Source organism: Eschscholzia californica, unplaced genomic scaffold, assembly GCF_041429995.1.
Source record: "Eschscholzia californica isolate CP2 unplaced genomic scaffold, dmEscCali1.0.p SCAF_6, whole genome shotgun sequence".
Lineage (NCBI taxonomy): Eukaryota > Viridiplantae > Streptophyta > Magnoliopsida > Ranunculales > Papaveraceae > Eschscholzia > Eschscholzia californica.
This window is the reverse complement of record NW_028238483.1, coordinates 42,180,747-42,200,406: the sequence shown is the minus strand read 5'-3', so window position 1 is coordinate 42,200,406 and position 19,660 is coordinate 42,180,747. Positions and strand designations below refer to the sequence as shown.

General features: G+C 37.5%; 5 protein-coding genes across 5 annotated transcripts; 4 read left to right on the top strand and 1 right to left on the bottom strand.

Moving 5' to 3' along the window:
* Positions 1-882: 882 nt before the first annotated feature.
* Positions 883-4,371, top strand: LOC147535137 (aspartic proteinase CDR1-like). The gene is made up of 3 exons (XM_086650171.1): positions 883-997; positions 1,152-1,330; positions 2,923-4,371. Exons 1-3 carry the CDS (start codon positions 883-885, stop codon positions 4,369-4,371), a joined length of 1,743 nt encoding a protein of 580 aa, XP_086506297.1.
* A 1,255-nt stretch (positions 4,372-5,626) lies between these two features.
* Positions 5,627-6,988, top strand: LOC147535136 (aspartic proteinase CDR1-like). The gene has a single exon (XM_086650170.1). It carries the CDS (start codon positions 5,627-5,629, stop codon positions 6,986-6,988), a length of 1,362 nt encoding a protein of 453 aa, XP_086506296.1.
* A 4,063-nt stretch (positions 6,989-11,051) lies between these two features.
* LOC147535135 (aspartic proteinase CDR1-like) lies at positions 11,052-12,434 on the top strand. Its single transcript, XM_086650168.1, has one exon. It carries the CDS (start codon positions 11,052-11,054, stop codon positions 12,432-12,434), a length of 1,383 nt encoding a protein of 460 aa, XP_086506294.1.
* Positions 12,435-14,057: 1,623 nt separating this feature from the next.
* On the top strand, positions 14,058-16,771 carry LOC147535134 (Tetratricopeptide repeat (TPR)-like superfamily protein). The gene is made up of 2 exons (XM_086649212.1): positions 14,058-14,606; positions 15,659-16,771. Exons 1-2 carry the CDS (start codon positions 14,166-14,168, stop codon positions 16,448-16,450), a joined length of 1,233 nt encoding a protein of 410 aa, XP_086505338.1. The 5' UTR covers positions 14,058-14,165; the 3' UTR covers positions 16,451-16,771.
* Positions 16,772-16,830: 59 nt separating this feature from the next.
* On the bottom strand, positions 16,831-19,401 carry LOC147535133 (LOB domain-containing protein 30-like). Its single transcript, XM_086649214.1, has 2 exons — positions 18,595-19,401; positions 16,831-17,449 (listed from the first exon to the last, which is right to left on the bottom strand). Exons 1-2 carry the CDS (start codon positions 18,913-18,915, stop codon positions 17,039-17,041), a joined length of 732 nt encoding a protein of 243 aa, XP_086505340.1. The 5' UTR covers positions 18,916-19,401; the 3' UTR covers positions 16,831-17,038.
* Positions 19,402-19,660: the final 259 nt, after the last annotated feature.

Genomic DNA, 19,660 nt, shown 5'->3' with positions numbered 1-19,660 from the left:
TTCTTAACCACGACTGGCGTAAGCCTGACGGGACTGACCGCGCCCGCAGAGCGCGAGAGATACCTAGTAGTAAACAAAACATGTTATAATTGAGAAATACAAATGTTGGTGATCCATAATCTGTGTAGACATGAAAGAAATCTCTATCCATATGAAAAAGCAATGAAAGAAAAGTTTTTTTATAAAAATAAAAACTATGGTCTCAAACAAAATATCAATGTTCCAACCTACTTTTATGGAGAATAAATACTTCAGATTATGTTCAAAATTATTTTAGTTGAGTCCAAATGTTTCTGTACAGTCCAAAAGTTTCTGTAGAAGACAAAGTGTTTAAGGAAGACAAAGTTATGAAACATTAAAATGGGAAAACCTTCAACTGTGTTTAAACAAAATTATTTTGGACTCTTAAAATAAGGCAGCGGCTTTGGAGAATAAAGATAATTCTCCGGAGAATAAAGACTTTTCTTAAAACTAGTCAAATAAGATTGACTTTTTATGTTTCTTTTTATTGCTAAGGGGCTTCTAATTTTAGAAGATGCTATAAAAAAGGCTCCTCCATCTCATCACCTCTCTCTGCCACTTCATCTTCTTGACACCTCATCATCTTCTCCGGCGAAAGTCGTCAGCCGACCAATTTTCCGGCCGGCGACCTTCAAACATTAAAAAAAATTATTTTCTCTCTCCTCTCTCTCTCTTAAAATTTTTTTTCTTACCTCTCTTTCTAGAACAGATCTAGAGAGAGAGGTTTGTTCGTGTCATCACGAACAGACTTTGTTCTAGTCAATTCGTGTTAAAATGATCCCCTTATAAAAGGAACGAGTCTCCAAGCAAAGTTCAGTTGGCGGGGTTTTATGAAATTGAGCGGGAAAATTAGCAAAGGAAATGGGAGGGCGAAATCTTGACGTAGAGAAAGCTCGGCTTCTGAGTTTAGCCCTAGATTTTGGTTTCGATGAAGATTCTTCCAAGAAATGCTTAGGTCGTCTTGTTCTCCTCTACGGTAAAAACCCCTAATCCAATCATTTCTTTCAAAATTCTTCCATTAAACCCTAATCCAATCCTTCCTTTCAAAATTCTTCCATTAAACCCTAAACCGAATCCTTTCAAGATCATTTCATTAAACCCTAACTAATCTTATTTGATTTGTATTGCAGGAGAAGATGGCGAAGATTTTATCAGTGTGGAGCATTGTGGTGATTATCTTGCATCACTTGCTGAATTTATGCAAGATTGTGAGGATTGGGATGATTTACAAGCCGTGGAATCAGAAGCTTGTGGTGCTTTAAGTGAAATTCTTGAAAAAGAAGTTCATAAGTTAACAGATTATATAAATGTTAGTGACTCACCCGAACAGACCTCTCTCTCTCTAGAACAATTCTAGAGTGAGAGAGGTAAGTAAAAAAAAATTAGAGAGAGAGAGGAGAAAGAAAAGAATTTTTTTTATGTTTGAAGGTCGCCGGAAAAATGACGGGCCGGCGACTTTCGTGGGAGAAGATGATGAGGTGTCGAGAAGATGAAGTGGCAGAGAGAACAGATGAGATGGAGGAGAACTTTCAAAAAAATGTATTCTGTATTCCCCATAAAAATTTATTCCCCGGAAAATTTTCAAAAAAATCTGGATTCCCTCGAGAATTTATTCCCCGGAGAATTTTCTTTATTCTTCAAAGCCGCTTTGTTGTTAATCTTCAATGACTCTTGCAAGTGAGGGAACCTGTAAACCTTTGTGGATTGTTAATATATATATATATATATATATATATATATATGAAGAAAGATTGGAAGTTAACAGATGAATAATACCTGGCGGGAATTGAAAATTTCACACAAAAGTTTTGTCATCCGAAAGATGGAGAGGGAGATTTCAGCCAAAATTTATAGAGAAAGAGTTTTCTGCTTTATCAATCTTTTAGAGAGAGAGGGAAAATGGGGGAGAGATGAGGAGATGATAATCAAAGGAAAAGACACAAAGGGAAAGTTTCTGACTTCACCCTAAACCCTCTAAACTCTAAACCCTAAACACCGAAATCCAATCACCCATTACAAGTAAACTGATGAATAACACCCGGCGGGAATTGAAATTTTCACACAAAATTTTTGGCACCGGAAAGACAGAGGGAGAGATTTCAACCAAAATTTATAGAGAGATAGACTTTTCTGGTTCAACAATCTTTTGTAGAGAGAGAAAGAAATAATGAATATTTCAGAGAGAAAGAAGAATATTTCAGAGATAATGAAGATTTCAGAGGGAAAGAGATAATGAAGATTTGTAGAGAGAGAAAGAAGAATATTTCAGACAGAAAGAGATATGGCGCGGGATTATAAGGGAAGAAATCTAATTTGGAAGATTTGGACGTCCGGATGTGATTACATTTAATGCATATCCAATCAGTCGGCTAATTAAACAGAGGGAAGGCTTAGTGTACCGTCCATGTGCAAGATAGGTATTAAAAAGAATGTCAGGTTAATCTGACATTTTGGAGTTCCCTCTCATTTTAGGTTTGGAGTGGGGCAATACCTCATTAACCCAGCGTTTTTTGGACCTTTCACCAATTCTTCCTATTGAAAACTACAAAAGAGAGTCATATGGGTATTCTCTAAAAATTAAGAGGTCAGGAATGAAGTTGGTTATAAACTAATTGGTCATTTGAAAAATAATCCTTTTCTTTTGAGCGAACAAAATTTAAATGAAAATTTGACAAAGTTTCTCTGCGTTAAATTTTGGTAGAGTGGTACATACATTTAGAATGAAAACAATACCAAAATTCTATATTAATTAGTAAATCTTATATTTGCTGAAAATGTAATTTTTAACATTTATGCATTTCATTTAAAATGGAAATCATGTCAAATCCTTATGATTCTTATTTTGTTATACATCAAATGGATTTTGATATTTAATTCTATATCTAATTGCTGATTTGCTAGCATTTATACAAACAAGGATTCTACCATTTGAACTATAAATATGTGGTGTACCTAAGTAAGTATCTTATAATCATAAACATAACTATGGCTCCATTAGCAAAATTATCATCTCTACCTTATTTTCTTATCCTTTGCTTTTTCTCCCATCAATCTCAATTCATAACCAGTAATGTTGTTGGCAGCTCCAGAGAAGGTTTCAGCTTCAAACTCATTCATAGAGACTCCCCAGAGTCTCCTCTCTACCCGGGTAATCTCACCAGTTCGGAAGAACTCGAACGACTCGTCGAGTTTTCCGAAGCGCGTCTTCTCTATTTGCATTCTAAAATTGTTGCTCCTTCAAATTATTCAAATCTTGCTCTCATCTGTCCTCCAGTAGTTTCAGATACCTTCCTATATCTAGTTCAAGTAGGTATTGGTTATTATAAACCTTACCACTTAATACTTGATACAGGTAGTGACCTAATTTGGACACAATGTAAACCTTGTGAGCCCGATTGTTTTCCCCAAAATAAACCAACCTTTGATCCAAGTAGATCAAATACTTTTAGAATTCTACCTCGTACCGCTTGTCGGGCACCAAAATTCACATGGAAAAACAACCGATGTGAATATGCACATCAGTACTTAACCGGGAGGTCTGAAGGTTATCTAGCTACTGAAACATTCAAATTTGATTCCAAACGTTCAGTCGAATCTTTAAATAATAGAGTCTTCGGTTGCAGCTTTAATAACAGCGCTATGTCGTCATCATTATTTGGAGGTGATATTGATGGTGTTTTAGCTATGAATAAAGGAGAACTCTCTTTAATATCACAAATGGGAAATGAAGCTCAACAACGATTTTCATACTGTTTAGTTGATAAGGACGCACCCGGCCAAAGTTTCTTAAGTTTTGGTAACGACTACAAGTTAAAAGGATCAAATGTTCAATCCACACCATTCGTTACTATTCCAAATAATCCGTATGTGTACGGTGTGGGGCTATTAGATATTAGTGTAGGCAACTACAGGTGTTTTTTAAATCCTAGGGATTTTGCCCTGAAACCAGATGGAACAGGAGGAGTTATTATCGATTCAGGAGCTGTTATTTCTCGAATTCCTCCTAAAGCGTATAGACGTGTCACCGATCTTGTAAGAACATACTTAAGGGGACAATTTACTGTCATTTCGAAGCCGGGTCAAAAGTTAGGCATGTGTTTTAGGTTAAATAGAGGATATACCGATCTTCCAAGCCTTACGTTTCACTTTGACGGGCCAGCCGATCTTAAAGTGGCATCAACGAATGCATTTTTTTACGATGATCGCGAAGACTTTCACTGCCTTACACTCGTTTCTTCAGAGGTAAAGTTTTCTCTGATAGGAGCAAGACATCAAATCAACAATCGGATGGAGTATAATTTAGCTACAAATAGACTCTCATGGGCGCCTGAGGATTGTCGAAGGTCCTAATGTGGATGATCTTTGTGTTGTTGGAGCACATTTTTTCTTCCTTTTCGTATTTTGTTTCAAAGTATAATGGGGTCCCATATGTTTCTAAGTAAAGGAAGATAATTTTCGAAATAAATCAATATTTAATTAGTATGACTTGCTAACTTAAACTTTTGAAAGCTTAAGAAATAAAATATGCATATTAAAATCAGTATTAGTCGTAACAAAACCATAAACAAAATCTTGTTATGGTACCTCTAGCGTGTGAAACTAGCGTGATAACCGACTACACCGCACAGAAATTTTTATATAATCTTGATCAAATCCCTACCTAGGATATTTGATAACCTTTGCCTTCGGATTTTTATATCAGTAGCAAGAAACCTAAGATTTTTTTACCGTTTAATTGATTGTAACTTATCTAGGGTTTGAAGATTTGGAATTTCTGAAAGCGACTTAGGAATCAAACCTGAAATGAAGTTCTTACCTATAACAAAAAACCTAAGATTTTTTAACTGACCTAGGGTTTAAGGCAATGAACCAATTATTCCACCTTGAACAATGAATAACTCAGTAAGTGCAGTGAGTTTTCGAGTAGAAGGATCAAGATGCCCGATTGTCTCTCTACAAATTTCTTTGTTGGTAATGAAGAAGAAGTTGCCTAGGGTTTATAGATGAAGAAAAAGGGGGGATGACTTAAAATAAAAATAAAAAACTCTAATGTTTAGAGGGCATTAGTGGAATATATTAGAGTAATGTCGCCCTAAAAATTGGTGTCCGTATAAAATTTTCAATTTTTTCATTTGCCCGCATAATATTTTTGTCCACATAATACATTTGATTATTCATACATTGACCACTATTGAAAACTACAAGAGGGTCATACGGGTATTTTCGAGAAATTAAGAGGTCAGGAATGAAAATGGTTATAAACTAATGGGTCATTTAAAAAATAATTGTTTCTTATGAGCGAACAAAATTTAAATGAAAATTTGACTAAGTTTCTCTTTGTTAAATTTTGGTAGAGTGGTACATACATTTGAATGAAAACAATACCAAAATTCTATATCAATTAGTAAATCTTATTGTTGGTGAAAAATGTAATTTTTAACATTTATGCATTTCATTTAAAATGGAAACTATGTCAAATCCTTATGATTCTCATTTTGTCATACACCAAATGGATTTTGATAATCCTATATCTAGTTGCTGATTTCCTTCCATTTTGGACTATAAATATGTGATGTACCTAAATACCTTAATCATAAACATAGCCATGGCTCCTTTAGCAAAATTATCATCTCTAGGTTATTTTCTTATCCTTTGCTTTCTCTCCCATCAATCTCAATTCATAACCAGTAATGTTGTTGGCAGCTCCAGAGAAGGTTTCAGCTTCAAACTCATTCATAGAGACTCCCCGGAGTCTCCTCTTTACCCTGGTAATCTCACCAGCTCAGAAGAACTCGAACGACTCGTCGAGTTCTCCGAATCGCGTCTTCTCTATTTGCATTCTAAAATTTATGGTCCTTTAAATTATTCTGATCTTGCTCTCATCTGTCCTCCAGTAGTTTCAAGTACCTTCCTTTATCTAGTTCAAGTAGGTATTGGTTATTATAAACCTTACCACTTAGTACTTGACACAGGTAGTGACATGATTTGGACACAATGTAAACCTTGTGTGCCAAATTGTTTTCCTCAGAATACACCAACTTTTGATCCATCTAGATCAAGGACATTTAGAACTCTACCTTTTAACGCTAATTGTCGGCCACCAAAATTCACATGGAAAAACAACCGATGTGAATATGCACTTCAGTACTTAACAGGGAGGTCTGAAGGTTATCTAGCTACTGAAACATTCAAATTTGATTCTAAACGTTCGTTCGATTATTTAAATAATAAAATCATAGGTTGCAGCATAGATAACAGGGGGATGACAATGTTTCAAGGTGATATTGATGGTATTTTAGGTATGAATAAAGGAGAACTCTCTTTAATATCACAAATGGGAAATGAAGCTCAACGACGATTTTCATATTGTTTAGTTGATAAAGACGCACCCGGCCAAAGTTTCTTAAGTTTTGGTAAAGACTACAAGTTAAAAGGATCAAAGGTTCAATCCACGCCATTTGTTACTATTCCAAGTAATGCGGATGCCTACAGTGTGAGACTATTAGATATTAGTGTAGGAAACTATAGGTGCTTTCTCAATCCTGGAGATTTCACACTGAAACCAGATGGAACAGGAGGAGTTATTATCGATTCAGGAGCTGCTATTTCTCAAATTCCTCCTAACGCGCATAGACGTGTCACCGATCTTGTAAAAACATACTTAAGGGGACAGTTTACTCTCATTTCGAAGCCGGGTCAAAAATTAGGCATGTGTTTTAGGTTAAATAGAGGATATACCGATCTTCCAAGCCTTACGTTTCACTTTGACGGGCCAGCCGATCTTAAAGTGGCATCAACAAATGCGTTTTTTTACTATGATCGAGAAAACTATCACTGCCTTACACTCCTTTCTTCAAAGGCAAAGTTTTCTCTAATAGGAGCAAGACATCAAATCAACTACCGGATGGAGTATAATTTAGCTACAAATAGACTCTCATGGGCGCCTGAGGATTGTCGAAGGTCCTAATAGGGATGATCTTTGTGTTGTTTGAGCACACTTTTTCTTTCTTTTCTTATTTCCTTTCCAAGAATAATGGGGTCCCATATGTTTCTTAGTAAAGGAATAAAATTTCGAAATGAATCAATATTTAGTTAGTATGACTTGCTAAGCTAGATTTTTTGAAAGCTTAAGAAACAAAATATGCATATTAAAACCAGTATTCGTAACAAAATGATAAACATAATTGTGGTTAAACAAGATAGTAATTAAATCATGGAGTAGTATTCAAAATACAATTGGGGGTAACTCAGTTCAATCCCATCTGAGTTTTTTCTTTTAGACAACTAAATAGGTGTAGCTCATGTGTCGCCTCATTACAAATACTTAGGTAATAGTGTTAATGCTCCATGGAAAGTCAGTTGCCTAGTTACAAAAATAACCAACCAAATTATGAGATCCACCTCTTTAGCCAAGTGAAGTAGACACTTCTATTAAAATACATTTACAAAAAGTTTAAAACTCTCAGAGGTTCGAGGTTCGATTTTCAGAGAAAGTGGAATCTACAGTTATTGAAGTTCCATTATTAAAGGTATAAAAAACGTAATAAGTTTGTCGGGCTATAGGCTTCTTTATTGTTATTGGGTTTTAAGCCACTTTCACTTTATTGGGTTTCAAACCTCTTTCATTATTAGTTTAGATTGGGTGGTTATTTTTGAAAGTGTCTTGAATATGGGTTGATATCGAATCCGGTTTACGACTCGTCAACCCGTTTACAAGCGGTTTCAGCGCGAAATTTTAGACTCGTTAACGAAGCTGATTGCTAAGACAGTGCTGATATGGAAGCAGGGCTCTGAGGCAGAGCTGATCTCCGAGACAGAGCTGGAATGCGGAACTACGCTTATGTCAGTTATTAGTGTTAATGTATCCATGTGTATTTCGGATTTAGAAAGAGAGAGTCGGTGAGGCGGTGGGATTAGGGTTTAGTGGCTACATAAACTATAATCCTAGGAGATATCAGTGGTGATGATGCATAAAATGTCCAGACGTTGACTAACGTCTGAAGAGTCAATATCATACCTGAAGTCCAACGCGTCAACCCGGCTTAAGGCAGCCGGACGCTGAACTCTTGACGATCCGCTACGTACTCTCCTAACTGGGAGGTCGGCTAGAGGAAACCAACCATGTTACACCTCCAGCATGAGCAGATCAACCCTGGGGTCTCTAAAGGAATGAGGGGGGTCCACGTAGGTTCGGTCGATGCCTTACATCCAGAACTGGGAGGCAGAAGCACACTAGCAACTTACCGACTCAATCCCGAAATACCTTAAAGATCCCAGTCGGTTACAGATCTTGACGTTTAAGCAAGTTTGGATTCCACGTGTCTAAGGGAGGAAACTTCTCCCAGAAGATCTATCACATCGGCAGGATAACTATGAAAGATCCTTAAACTTAGGAACTTTCACATATCCCGAATCCGAGATAAACGCAAAGGAAAACTTTCCCTCAAACGGCAAAGACCGCCGCCTCTTAAGCCTATAAAAGGTCCCCCACATCGTCTTCCACAGGACATCTTGGATCTGGAGGAGACTTCCCGAATCTAAGAAAACATCTTAGAACATCGTCTTTTATCCCAAAAGGATCAATCAACATTCATTCTTTTACTGCAAAGAGCACCCTGACTGTCTTAAGCGTTGGAGCGATTTTCGAACCCTTTGTAGGTTTTTCCCCTCGGGAATCGACGAACAGGAGCTTGGAGATAGCAAAAGGAGCTGGAACAGGAGCTGGAAGACGGGAAACCTGAGTTGGAGCAAGGAACGGGGAGGAAGAAGCAATGAGCAAGAAGCAAGAACGAGGAGCAAGAAGCAAGGAGGAACATGAGCAACGTAGCAGAGAACCAGAGCTGGAAGCAGGACTAATCAGAGGAATCTCACCTCTCATAACAGAATATACCATCATAACGGAGGTTGTCATGCATCAACTCCCTTTTTAATGCTGATATAACGGAAGGCCATTTTTTGACATCAGCATTTGGCGCTAGAAGGAGGGGATCTCTCCAGCAAAATCATTGAATTCGGTAACCCGAACCCTCTTTCCAATTACAAAACTAACTGTTTCCCTCAGCCCTTCAGGCAAGCATGTCCTCAGAGGAACACACTCCCCGCGGCTCCCAGAATAGGATCCCAACGCAGTCGAGTTGTTAGCCGAACTCGCGCAGCTCAAGGCTGATGGGACACGAAGAGAAGAAGAGGTAAAGCGATTACAAGAAAGCCTCCGTAAGGCCGAAACCGCCAGGAAAGGGATAGCACAGGAGGAACGAAAGGAGGCAATCAGGATGCAGGCCCGAAGCTCTTCTCACCGGGCGGCGTGTTTTCATCCGGAGCAATGGAGCTACGGCCTGGCTATCAGATGCACATGAAAACCATACTGGACGAAGTTGGGGTACTGGACCCAAACATAACGTACATCCCTAAGCGCGGGGGGTCGACGAAGGATGCACGGACGACCCGACCATCTGCGAAATACTTATACATCAGATAGCGGAGCTAACTCGAGAGAGAGAGAGAAAAAAAACTAACGGGAAGAGCAGTAATCCATCAGCCTCCCCTCAGCCGAGAGATACTCGAGTCGGAAAAGCCTAAGAACTTTAAGTGTCCGGCTCTCGAACACTACTACGGCTTGGAAGACCCAGATCTGTTCATCAATAACTACACCTCTGCGATGAACCTTTACACAACCAATAAGAACGTATGGTGCGTGGTGTTCACCACCATCCTCAAAGGACCAGCACAGGCTTAGTACTAAGGCACTGGCCCCCGGGTCCATAAGATCCTTCGAGGAACTCGCTCAAGCTTTTTGTGATGCTTTCCGTGGCAGCACCACGATTAAAAGAAAAACCGACGAGCTGTTCGATGTGGTCCAGAGGAAAAGCGAGACTCTCACGAACTACTGGCAGAGGTTCCGTAACCTCATGGTACAAATCCCCGACCTGGAACCAAAGGTCGCTTTTGCAGCTCTGAAGAGATGTCTTAGACAAGACGATATCATACGCGACATCTCGAGTCGAGAACCAGACACGCTACCAGAACTGGTAGAAAGAGTCCAGCAGTTCATAAAGAGGGAAGAAAATTACCGAAGAATGAAAGAGGTGGCCAACATCCCGTACGAAGGAGAGCCATCCAGAAAAAAGGAAAGTGAATAGGTAAGGATTCCTAGGGAACGGGACCGGAGCAGGAGATCAAGACCAGATTTCACCACTTATACCCCCCTGACAAAGGGGAGAGAGGAAATCCTAGAGATCCTCGCCTCGAAAGTGAAAGTACAGCTACCCAAACCCAATGACAACAAGGAAGAGTTCGGCCCCAGAGACGAGGGGGAGAAAGATGAAAATGGCAGCCGGAATTTTGGGGGTTAAGGTGAGGGGAAGATGGAGATAAGGGGGTAACTTAGTAAATTTTTGAGCCAAAAAATAAATATGCCCCGTAAGTCAATCTTGATTGATTAAGTCCTTATGCCCCAGAAACTTTTCTTTATGTCCGAAAAAGAATTGTAATTAAAGAAATTTAATGAGAGAAAAAAAGGAAAGTTTATTAAAGAAATTTGGGTAATCAGAAGCACTAACATAATTGGGGGCCAAAATGAAAGTCGTGACACAATTGAAGACCAGTTTATCATAATTAGGAGCTTAAATAAAATTAACCCTAACAACTAACTATAACAACACTACGGGGAGCTGAAGAATAGAAAAAATTGATTGGTTTTTTTACCAATACAAAGTTTAGAAAAAATTTGTTTGTCTTTGCTATAGTTGGAACAGTTTTAACATATATTTAGAATGAAAATAATACAAAAAAAGTTTATTAATAAGAAAATCTTATGGTTAGTGACAAAGTAATTCTTTTAACATTCATGTATTTCATTTAATATGGATCTGATGCCAAATCCTTATGATTCCATTTTGTTATACCAAATGGATTTTGATATTTAATCCTATATCTAATTGTTGATTTCCTACCATTTATACAAATTGAGATTCCACCATCTTGACTATAAATATGTGATGTAGCCAAGTACTTGGATCATAAACATAGCCATGGCTCTTTTAGTAAAATTATCATCTCTAGCTTATTTTCTTATCCTTTGCTGCTTTCTTTCCCATCAATCTCAATTCATGACCAGTACTGCTGCTGGCAGCCTCTCAAAAGGTTTCAGCTTCAAACTCATTCATAGAGACTCCCCAGAGTCTCCTCTTTACCCTGGTAATCTCACCAGCTCAGAAAAATTCGAACGATTCTTTCAGTTCTCCAAATCGCGTCTTCTCTATTTGCATACCAAAATTGCTGGTGTTTCAAATTATTCTAATTTTGGTCTAATTCGTCCTCCTGTACTTCATGATGCCTTCCTTTATTTAGTTCAAGTAGGCATTGGTTATTATAAACCTTACCACTTACTACTTGATACAGGTAGTGGTCTAATTTGGACCCAGTGTGTACCTTGTGCTCCCAATTGTTTTCCTCAGAATACACCAACCTTTGATCCAAGTAGATCAAATACATTTAGAACTCTACCTTGTAACCCTAATAATTATCTGCCACCAAATTTCACATGCAAAGACAACCGATGCGTATATGACCTTGAGTATGTATCAGGGAGGACTGGAGGTTATCTAGCTACTGAAACTCTCAAATTTGATTCGCAACGTTCGGTCAAATCTTTAAATAATATTGCCTTTGGTTGCAGCACAGATAATAGGGGAATGACGTTTGGAGGTAATATTGATGGTATTTTAGGTATGGATAAAGGAGAACTCTCTTTAATATCACAGGTGGGAAATGAAGCTCAGAGACGATTTTCATACTGTTTAGTTGATGAAAACGCACCTGCAGGGACTCATAGTTTCTTAAGTTTCGGTAACGACTACAAGTTAGAAGGATCAAATGTCCAATCCACACAATTTGTTCCTTTTCCAAATCTTGCAGATGCTTACGGTTTGAACCTATTAGATATCAGTGTAGGTAACCGCAGATGTTTTTTTAGTCCTGGGTATTTCGCACCAAAACCAGATGGATCGGGAGGAGTTGTTATCGATTCGGGAACTGCTACTTCTCACATACCTCCTGACGCGTTTAGACGTGTCGTTGATGTTATAAAAACATACTTAAGGGGGCATTTCACTCTCATTCCGAACCCGGGTCAAACTTTAAACATGTGTTTTAGGTTAAATAGAGGATACACAGATCTTCCAACCCTTACATTTCACTTTGACGGGCCAGCCGATCTTAAAGTGGTACCAACAAATGTGTTCTATTACGATGCCCATCAAGACTATCACTGCCTTGCATTATATTCTTCAGATGAAATAGAGTTTTCTCTGATAGGAGCAAGGCATCAAATCAATAACCGGATGGAGTATAATTTGGCTACAAATAGACTCTCATGGGCACCTGAAGATTGTCGAAGGTCTTCATATGGATAATCTTTGTGTTGTTGGAGCAAACTTTTTTCTTCCTTTTCTTATTTTCTTTGGAAGTGTAATGGAGTCCCATATTTCTCTAAGTAAACAAGAAAACTTTCAAAATAAATCAATATTTAATTATTTTGACTTGCATTTTTTGGGGACTCCATGGGCTATATTCGCTGGTGAAACCCCCCCCCCCCCCCCCCACCCCACACAGACACACACACACACACACACAGGACAAGTGTATTTTGGTCCTTTCAATCTGACAAAAAGCTGTGAAAAGATCAAAATGCCCTTGTCCGGGGGTACACTAGGGAATCCATCTATCAACTTTGGTTCTGGTTAGACTGAAGTATGGGTGGGAATCGGTCCGGGTCGGGTTCATGTCACTCATCGGGTCGGGTCGGTCGGGCTTTGAAACTCTCTGTCCATTCGGGTTTAATCGGGTGGGTCATTTAACAAATCCTAGTGTCCAAAACACGTCCAAGTCCGTCAAACTTTTCGGGTTTCTCGAGTATCGGGCGGTCAAGTGTCGGGTTTTCACCAAAGTTTCAAAATATCTCGGTCGAAATGACCAAAATATTTCTATTTCGATGGTATCGAAACTAAAATTTAATTAAGCTTCTCTTAACAATGTTGTGTCAAGGGCACTCCGCAGTAGGACAACAATATATGTATATATATATATTATAGACTTCAAATACTTAAAAAAAAATATATATATATATATATATATGTTATACATGCATACATAAATACATATAAGCAAGCATATATATAATGTACATAGGTATTATCGTATAAATGGATGACATTATTAAGCGGGTTATGTCGGGTAAAAATTATCGGTCGGTCTCGTGCGTGATGCCGGGTAGCACTTCAAAACCCGTACCCGACCCGTTGATTTCATCGAGTCGGTCGGGCTAAACCCGCCTTTGAGTTGCGGGTAGCTCTAACGGATTCGAGTAACCGTGCTGGGTTTCGGGTTTGCGGACTTTTTTCCCAGCCCTAGCGTGAAGTTCCATTAAAAAGACATCAAAGAAAAAAAGTGTTTGAGCCCGATTTCAAACCGGGGACCTCTAGTGTCTGAGACTAGCGTTAAAACCGACTACACCACCCAAACATCTATATAATAAAACAGAGGGGAAAACGATGACTGGGACAAACATCCTTCTTTAATAAAGGATATTGTCTAGAAGCCCTTCTCAAAATTTAAAATATAGTATTTCGCAGAAATAAAATTACATATTTAAAAAACAATAATCCTTTCCTTCTTAGAAATAAAATAACTAATTTAAGAAAAAAAAAACAAAATAAATTTCAAGAGTTAAAAAAAGAAATTAAAATCTCTCTCTCAATAAAATAATAACTAATTTAAGAGAAAAGAAACAAAAAATAATAACTAATAAAAAATCTTTCTCTCTCAATAAAAATAAAATAAATTTCGTAACATTTGATTGATGAGGTGAGGTGGAGAGAGAGGTGAGGTGGAGATTTTTTTATTTTTCCCCCAATTTATAAAATAAAATTGTCAAACAAAATTGACTAATTTTTTACTAAGTCTCCACACCCCGGAAACTATTTAGCTTTTACAAAGCGCTGGCCTTTATTATATAGATTCTAATTTCTTCTATATCTAGGGTTTGGTTAAATTATCATTTTGACAATATTTGCCTTGGAATTTTACATCCAAAATAATCAGTAACTGATGATGTATGTTCTTGAAGCATCATTTTGCACCAAAAAATGAACTTGTCTGCTTCTAACATGTTATCTTCTTACTCCTCCTACCCGTTCTCTTCTTTCAACATTTCCAATCACTACCCACGATTCAATTCCACTCTCAAATCCTATATTCCCATTAAATCATCTGTTTTACCATCAACAATTGTTAATACAGGAGTTGGTTTTAAGAGAGAGAAAGAAGAACAAGAGGTAAAAAAGTTGAGATGGGTTGAAATTGGAACAGATATAACTGATGCCCAAAATCAAGCAATTTCTAAACTCCCTTTGAAGATGACTAAAAGATGTAAAGCTTTGATGAAACAGATTGTTTGTTTTAATAATCAAGAAACAGATTTGAATCAGTTATTGGATTCATGGGTTAAGATTATGAAGCCAAGAAGAGCTGATTGGCTTTCTGTTCTTAAGGAATTGACCAAATTGGATCACCCTTTGCTCTTTCAGGTGGATTTCTTCTTCTTTTTTTACTAACCCTAGTTTTACTTCAGTTTTTTTTTTTTTTTGCTTACTTTTTATTGATTAGTTGAAGTTTATTGAGAAATACATTTGTTGTGATTAGTTGAAAGAATGTAGAGCAAAATCAAAACTTAATCTTGGACACAATAGAATCTAGTGAGATCACCAAATGTTTATCTTCAAATACATAACCTATGAAATGGTGTGAATACTTTTAGCTATATTTAGAACTATAAGTTTTCAAAATATCGCGCCGAATTCACGTAAGCTAAGTACAAATTTGTTAGTACTAGTTCCATGTCCTTTTCATCAATACTAGTTCAAAGTTATAAGCCCAACAAGAGGAGCGAATAAAAAGATGTTCCTTTATATAGTTTGGGTGGTTGTTTAGTGAGCGAGTTTATGTCTTAACAGAGAATACTTTAAAGCTTGAGGATCATATGTTTCTCGAAGATCTTATATCTGAAATTATTGGTTTTGTTAGTTGATTTTGTTTCTACTGATTTCCTCAATTTGTTAATCTATGTTGTCTTTGATGTCTACTTGAGGGTCGTGTTCTCTTGCTGAATTGACTATCTCTTTTGTTTTTTGAGGGGTTCTGATTTTTCCATCATGGATGTAATTGCTTGCAAGAAATGTATTCACATTGCCCTACTCTTTATCTTTTCCTTCCTATATGTTCCTACTAGGTTCATAAGTTTGCAATCTAAGTGAAATGGAAAAATGAAGTTAGAAGCGACAACGACAATACAAGTTATTTCTAGATATGACACTTAGCAAATGCCCGTCTTATTAAAAAGATCCTGGTCCGTGGAAGAAGAATCACACACGTAAAAGTTACACATCCTAACTTCTATTCTTGATACGATCCTCGGGAATAGTAGTCCTCGGTGGAATTCGTGACTAGTACCACGTATAAACTATCTTGAACTAACTAATATTGAGTTGTGAAATCATGGAATCATTTGTTTTGCAGATAACATTTATCCTACCCCATAGACTGATTATTTGTTTCCTATTGTTTTTCGCGCATTTGTTAGGTAATCGAATTCGCACTTCTAGAAGAATCATTCGAGGCCCATGTTCGAGACTACACAAAGCTAATTGATGGTTATGCTAAGAAAAGTTGCTTAGTTGATGCTGAAAATGCTTTCAAAGCCATGAAACAGAGAGGCTTCATCTGTGATCAGGTAACTCTAACAGTTCTGGTTCACATGTATAGTAAAGATGGAAATCTGCAACTAGCTGAAGAAACATTCGAAGAAATAAAATTGCTAGGTTTGCCGTTAGATAAACGATCTTATGGGTCGATGATAATGGCTTATATTAGAGCGGGAATGCCTATACGAGGAGAAAGTTTACTGATTGAAATGGAAGCCCAAGATATATACGCCGGAAAAGAAGTTTATAAAGCACTTCTAAGAAGTTATTCCACGATTGGTGATACTAAAGGAGCTCAAAGGGTGTTCGATTCGATTCAATTTGCTGGGATTTCTCCTGACGCTAAGTTTTGTGCTCTCCTAATGAACACTTACTTAGTTGCAGGTGAGAGTAATGGTGTTCGTTCCGTGTTTGAAAATATGAGAACTGCTGGATTAAAGCCTAGTGATAAATGCATAGCAATAATGTTATCTGCTTATGAGAAAGAAAACAAGCTTAATTTGGCTTTGGAACTTTTGATTGAATTAGAGAAAGATGGTATTTTGGTTGCCGAAGAAGCTTCTGATGTTCTAGTTGGATGGTTTCGTCGGTTAGGAGTCGTAGAGGAAGTCGAGCTTGTTTTGAGGGAATACTCAGCCAAACAAGTTGCATGCAGAAGACCCGCTTTCTAGTTTCTCACATTTCAACGATGCAGGAAACATGGAAACACGTATGACCAGAAGAACTGCAGCTGCATTCCAGTTCGTTTGGCCCATTTTCTCTTGCGAAGAAAAATTGGAGTTTTTGCCTAAAAATTCTCTGGTTAAGCCGACGGAATTGGCATCTTTGACCCGACCCGTGTCAAATTATCGAAATTTCTCATCTGTGAGTACCCAAAATTTTCCTTTTGTCTCTGTAGTCATGTGACAATAGAAAAACATAATTCTGTTATCATGTATTCCTTTTTTATTACTTGAAAATGGTCTTATGAAATCAAATTATGCAATTTCAAATTGTTCGCCATTTCTCCAGTGATTCTTCAAGTATAATGTGTCATGTGAGTAAATGAAAATGAACGAAATTAGATCGATACAAGTTATTTGATGAAGGAAAAAAAATTACATCCCACTGTAAGAAAGTTTAGCGAACCGAAACTGTTACTGTTACCCGTGACCCATATGCGAAGAAATAAAGTCCAAAAAAAGAACATAACAGAGTAAATTAGTTTTCGTATGACTTCCATTGCATCCGAGTTAGTTTGATATACCAAGATGAGTTGATTATCTTTTAGAGAGAGATGGTGGTGCTGGTGGTTGTGGAGTTGGTTGCTCCCCTGAAAGTGCTGACATTGTCGATGGCCCATGTCGGTGAAGAAGTTCCCGAGCCAGTGCTTGAAGATCGCCGTTTCCTCCTGGTGAGGGATTTTCAAGGAAGTTTCTGCCTCCAGTGAACTGTCGAAGTTGGTCTGCTTGTCTTGGTTGTTGTTGTTGTAGTGACCATGGTGGTTGGCCTAGAGGGTCGAAAAGAGCCGATAAATCGAAGCTAGTAGGCATTCCAGATGCCGATGGTAGGTCTGCTATTGAGAGAGGCGGTGGTGGAATAAGTGCCGGAGGGGGTGGTGGTGGAGATGGTAGTTCAAGGGTTGTGAGGTGCGCTTGTAAGTATGATAATTCTGCTTGTAGATTCACCACCTAAGTAACAAAAATCACAAACTCTAGTTAGTTACCAACTTAGGGCTTAGGGGTGTTTTTATTCTTTCCAACTTCAGTGTTTGTTTCTTTTAAGGGAAATCTGACTAAATTTGTTATCGGTTGCATGCGAAATTTTGTATTTCTTTTATTCTTTCCAGTAAACTAAGAACATATGAAGTGAACGGTAACAAAAAAAAAAAAAGTGATGCTAAAGAACAAGAAAATAGGGCAGATTCTACACAGAATTTTTATGTGGTTTGTCTTTATTTGTGATTCAGTGGACTGGAATCATGAGAAACACTAATCACAACAGACCACATAAAATTTATCTAAAGTCTGCCTTCTTTTTTCTTAACATTTTTCAAACTAAAAGTGATAAATATGAAAAACCACAAAAATTGGAGTAGTGTATGCAAGATTTAATGGATAAGAAAACAAGCCCTAACTTAATCTGACAAATCTCATCATATTTCACAAAGTCACGCAGCTAATCAAGTAACCCATTACTAAACATCACAACTAGCTAGCTAAAGACACAAGTAACCAGGTATGGGAAAAGACTTATGGTCACAGTCTCATCATGCACCAATTCTAGTACTGAGTTGTGGATGCCATGACTTCAAGACTCGACATCACATTTCAATCCTACAATAATATTTTTTAGCCCAGTGTCATGTTAAGATTTACCAACATTATTTGGATTTGTAATAGAGTCACATTTTCAACTCGAGATAATAATTGTTTACAAATTTTTACGGTATAAGGCAGAACACTCAAACAAAACACAATCAAATCTCTTGAGGATCTAAATCATTAACTCGTATCTACTCCAACATCATTAGTTTGAGTCGGAACTCGTCAGTCTGAGTATCGAGATCTAGAGTGGGATATTCGACACCGACCTATTATCCTATTAGGGATTTCTACTCATTTTCTTATAATTGTTCAAAATTTTGAAGTTTGGCAATAGTTACTCGAGAATTTACTAGTGTATTGGGGTTTTTTTTGTTGCAAACCAGTATATATATATATATAGATGGTTAGTAACATATATGTCTATGTCCTGAAAAGATTAGAGTACGAATCTTCCTGTGTAAAGAAAAAAAAAAGTAGTCCATTAAGGGGCATGTATATGGGGTGGTTACCTGTTGTTGTAGAGCGAAGATGTGAGCGACACAACCATAAACAGGATCACGAAGACGAGCTTGAGCTTCATAACAGATGGTAACAACAGCATCAAGACGTCTATGAATTGGTATATGAAGTAAAAGCTTAGAGACATTACTTGCACCAAATACTTTATGGACAGCTGCAAAATGTGCAGCTCCTTGTTCTGCATCAAAATATGGTGCAAATATACAACCATTCACACATTTCCTTCTCAAAAACTTGCATGCACCACATGGCCCCCCTCCTCCACCACCACCACCACTACTACTACTACTACTACATGGGTTCCCACTCATTTTTGTCTAGCTATAGAGAGAGATAAAGAGAGGGTATATGAAAGAGAGAAGATTAATTAAAGTGGCAGGAGGATGAAAATAGTAGTGTATTTGAATGGGGGGGTAGGGTGGTAGGTATGTTTGGTTTGGATTAGGGTTTGTTTAGTAATGAAGAATTGAAGTTTTGTTTATATTATTAGCTAGGGTAAGAATTGGTGGTGATGGTGTTGATGGTGAAGAAGAAGAAATCTTTAAAGGCAAGGGATGATGAGAAAGGAAGTGACTCTTTTTTGTTTTTGGATGATTGCGTGAAGCAAACATGAGATAAGCGTAGTAGTAGTAGTAGTACCAATTCTAATCACTACCTATTAGCTAACTACTAGTACTAGTAGTAGTAGTATATTATACTACTTTCATTCTTATGCTTCCTTCCTCTCTCTCGTGATCTCTCTCTCTCTCTCTCTCTCTCTCTTCTCTATCTTTTCTAACCTAGCTAGTTTATCTATCAAAAGGATTTATCTAAATAAAGAGACTTTATATTTGTTGTGTGTGTTAATTGATTACGTTTGGTCCGTTTGGATATATTAGTAGTATATCTTTTGCTTGCTTTATTTTACAATTAATTCAAACAAAGCCAAGATATAATTAACAACAAGAAGAAGAAGAAGAAGAAGAAAGACAAACTGAACTGAAAACGTGTATAAAATCTGTCTCTATTTGGACCTGCGTGTTTTAAGCTACCCCCTCTCCCTCTCTCTCTCTCTCT

Bases quoted from the DNA above. Each gene is read 5' to 3' on its own strand.
- LOC147535137 (XM_086650171.1), top strand. From the start codon at position 883: ATGGGAGGGCGAAATCTTGACGTAGAGAAAGCTCGGCTTCTGAGTTTA. The intron at 998-1,151 runs GTAAAAACCCCT...TTTGTATTGCAG, and splicing joins TCGTCTTGTTCTCCTCTACG to GAGAAGATGGCGAAGATTTT. The intron at 1,331-2,922 runs GTTAGTGACTCA...CTGATTTGCTAG, and splicing joins AGTTAACAGATTATATAAAT to CATTTATACAAACAAGGATT.
- LOC147535134 (XM_086649212.1), top strand. From the start codon at position 14,166: ATGAACTTGTCTGCTTCTAACATGTTATCTTCTTACTCCTCCTACCCG. The intron at 14,607-15,658 runs GTGGATTTCTTC...CGCATTTGTTAG, and splicing joins ATCACCCTTTGCTCTTTCAG to GTAATCGAATTCGCACTTCT.
- LOC147535136 (XM_086650170.1), top strand. From the start codon at position 5,627: ATGGCTCCTTTAGCAAAATTATCATCTCTAGGTTATTTTCTTATCCTT.
- LOC147535135 (XM_086650168.1), top strand. From the start codon at position 11,052: ATGGCTCTTTTAGTAAAATTATCATCTCTAGCTTATTTTCTTATCCTT.
- LOC147535133 (XM_086649214.1), bottom strand. From the start codon at position 18,915: ATGAGTGGGAACCCATGTAGTAGTAGTAGTAGTAGTGGTGGTGGTGGT. The intron at 17,450-18,594 runs GTAACCACCCCA...TTTGTTACTTAG, and splicing joins TCTTCGCTCTACAACAACAG to GTGGTGAATCTACAAGCAGA.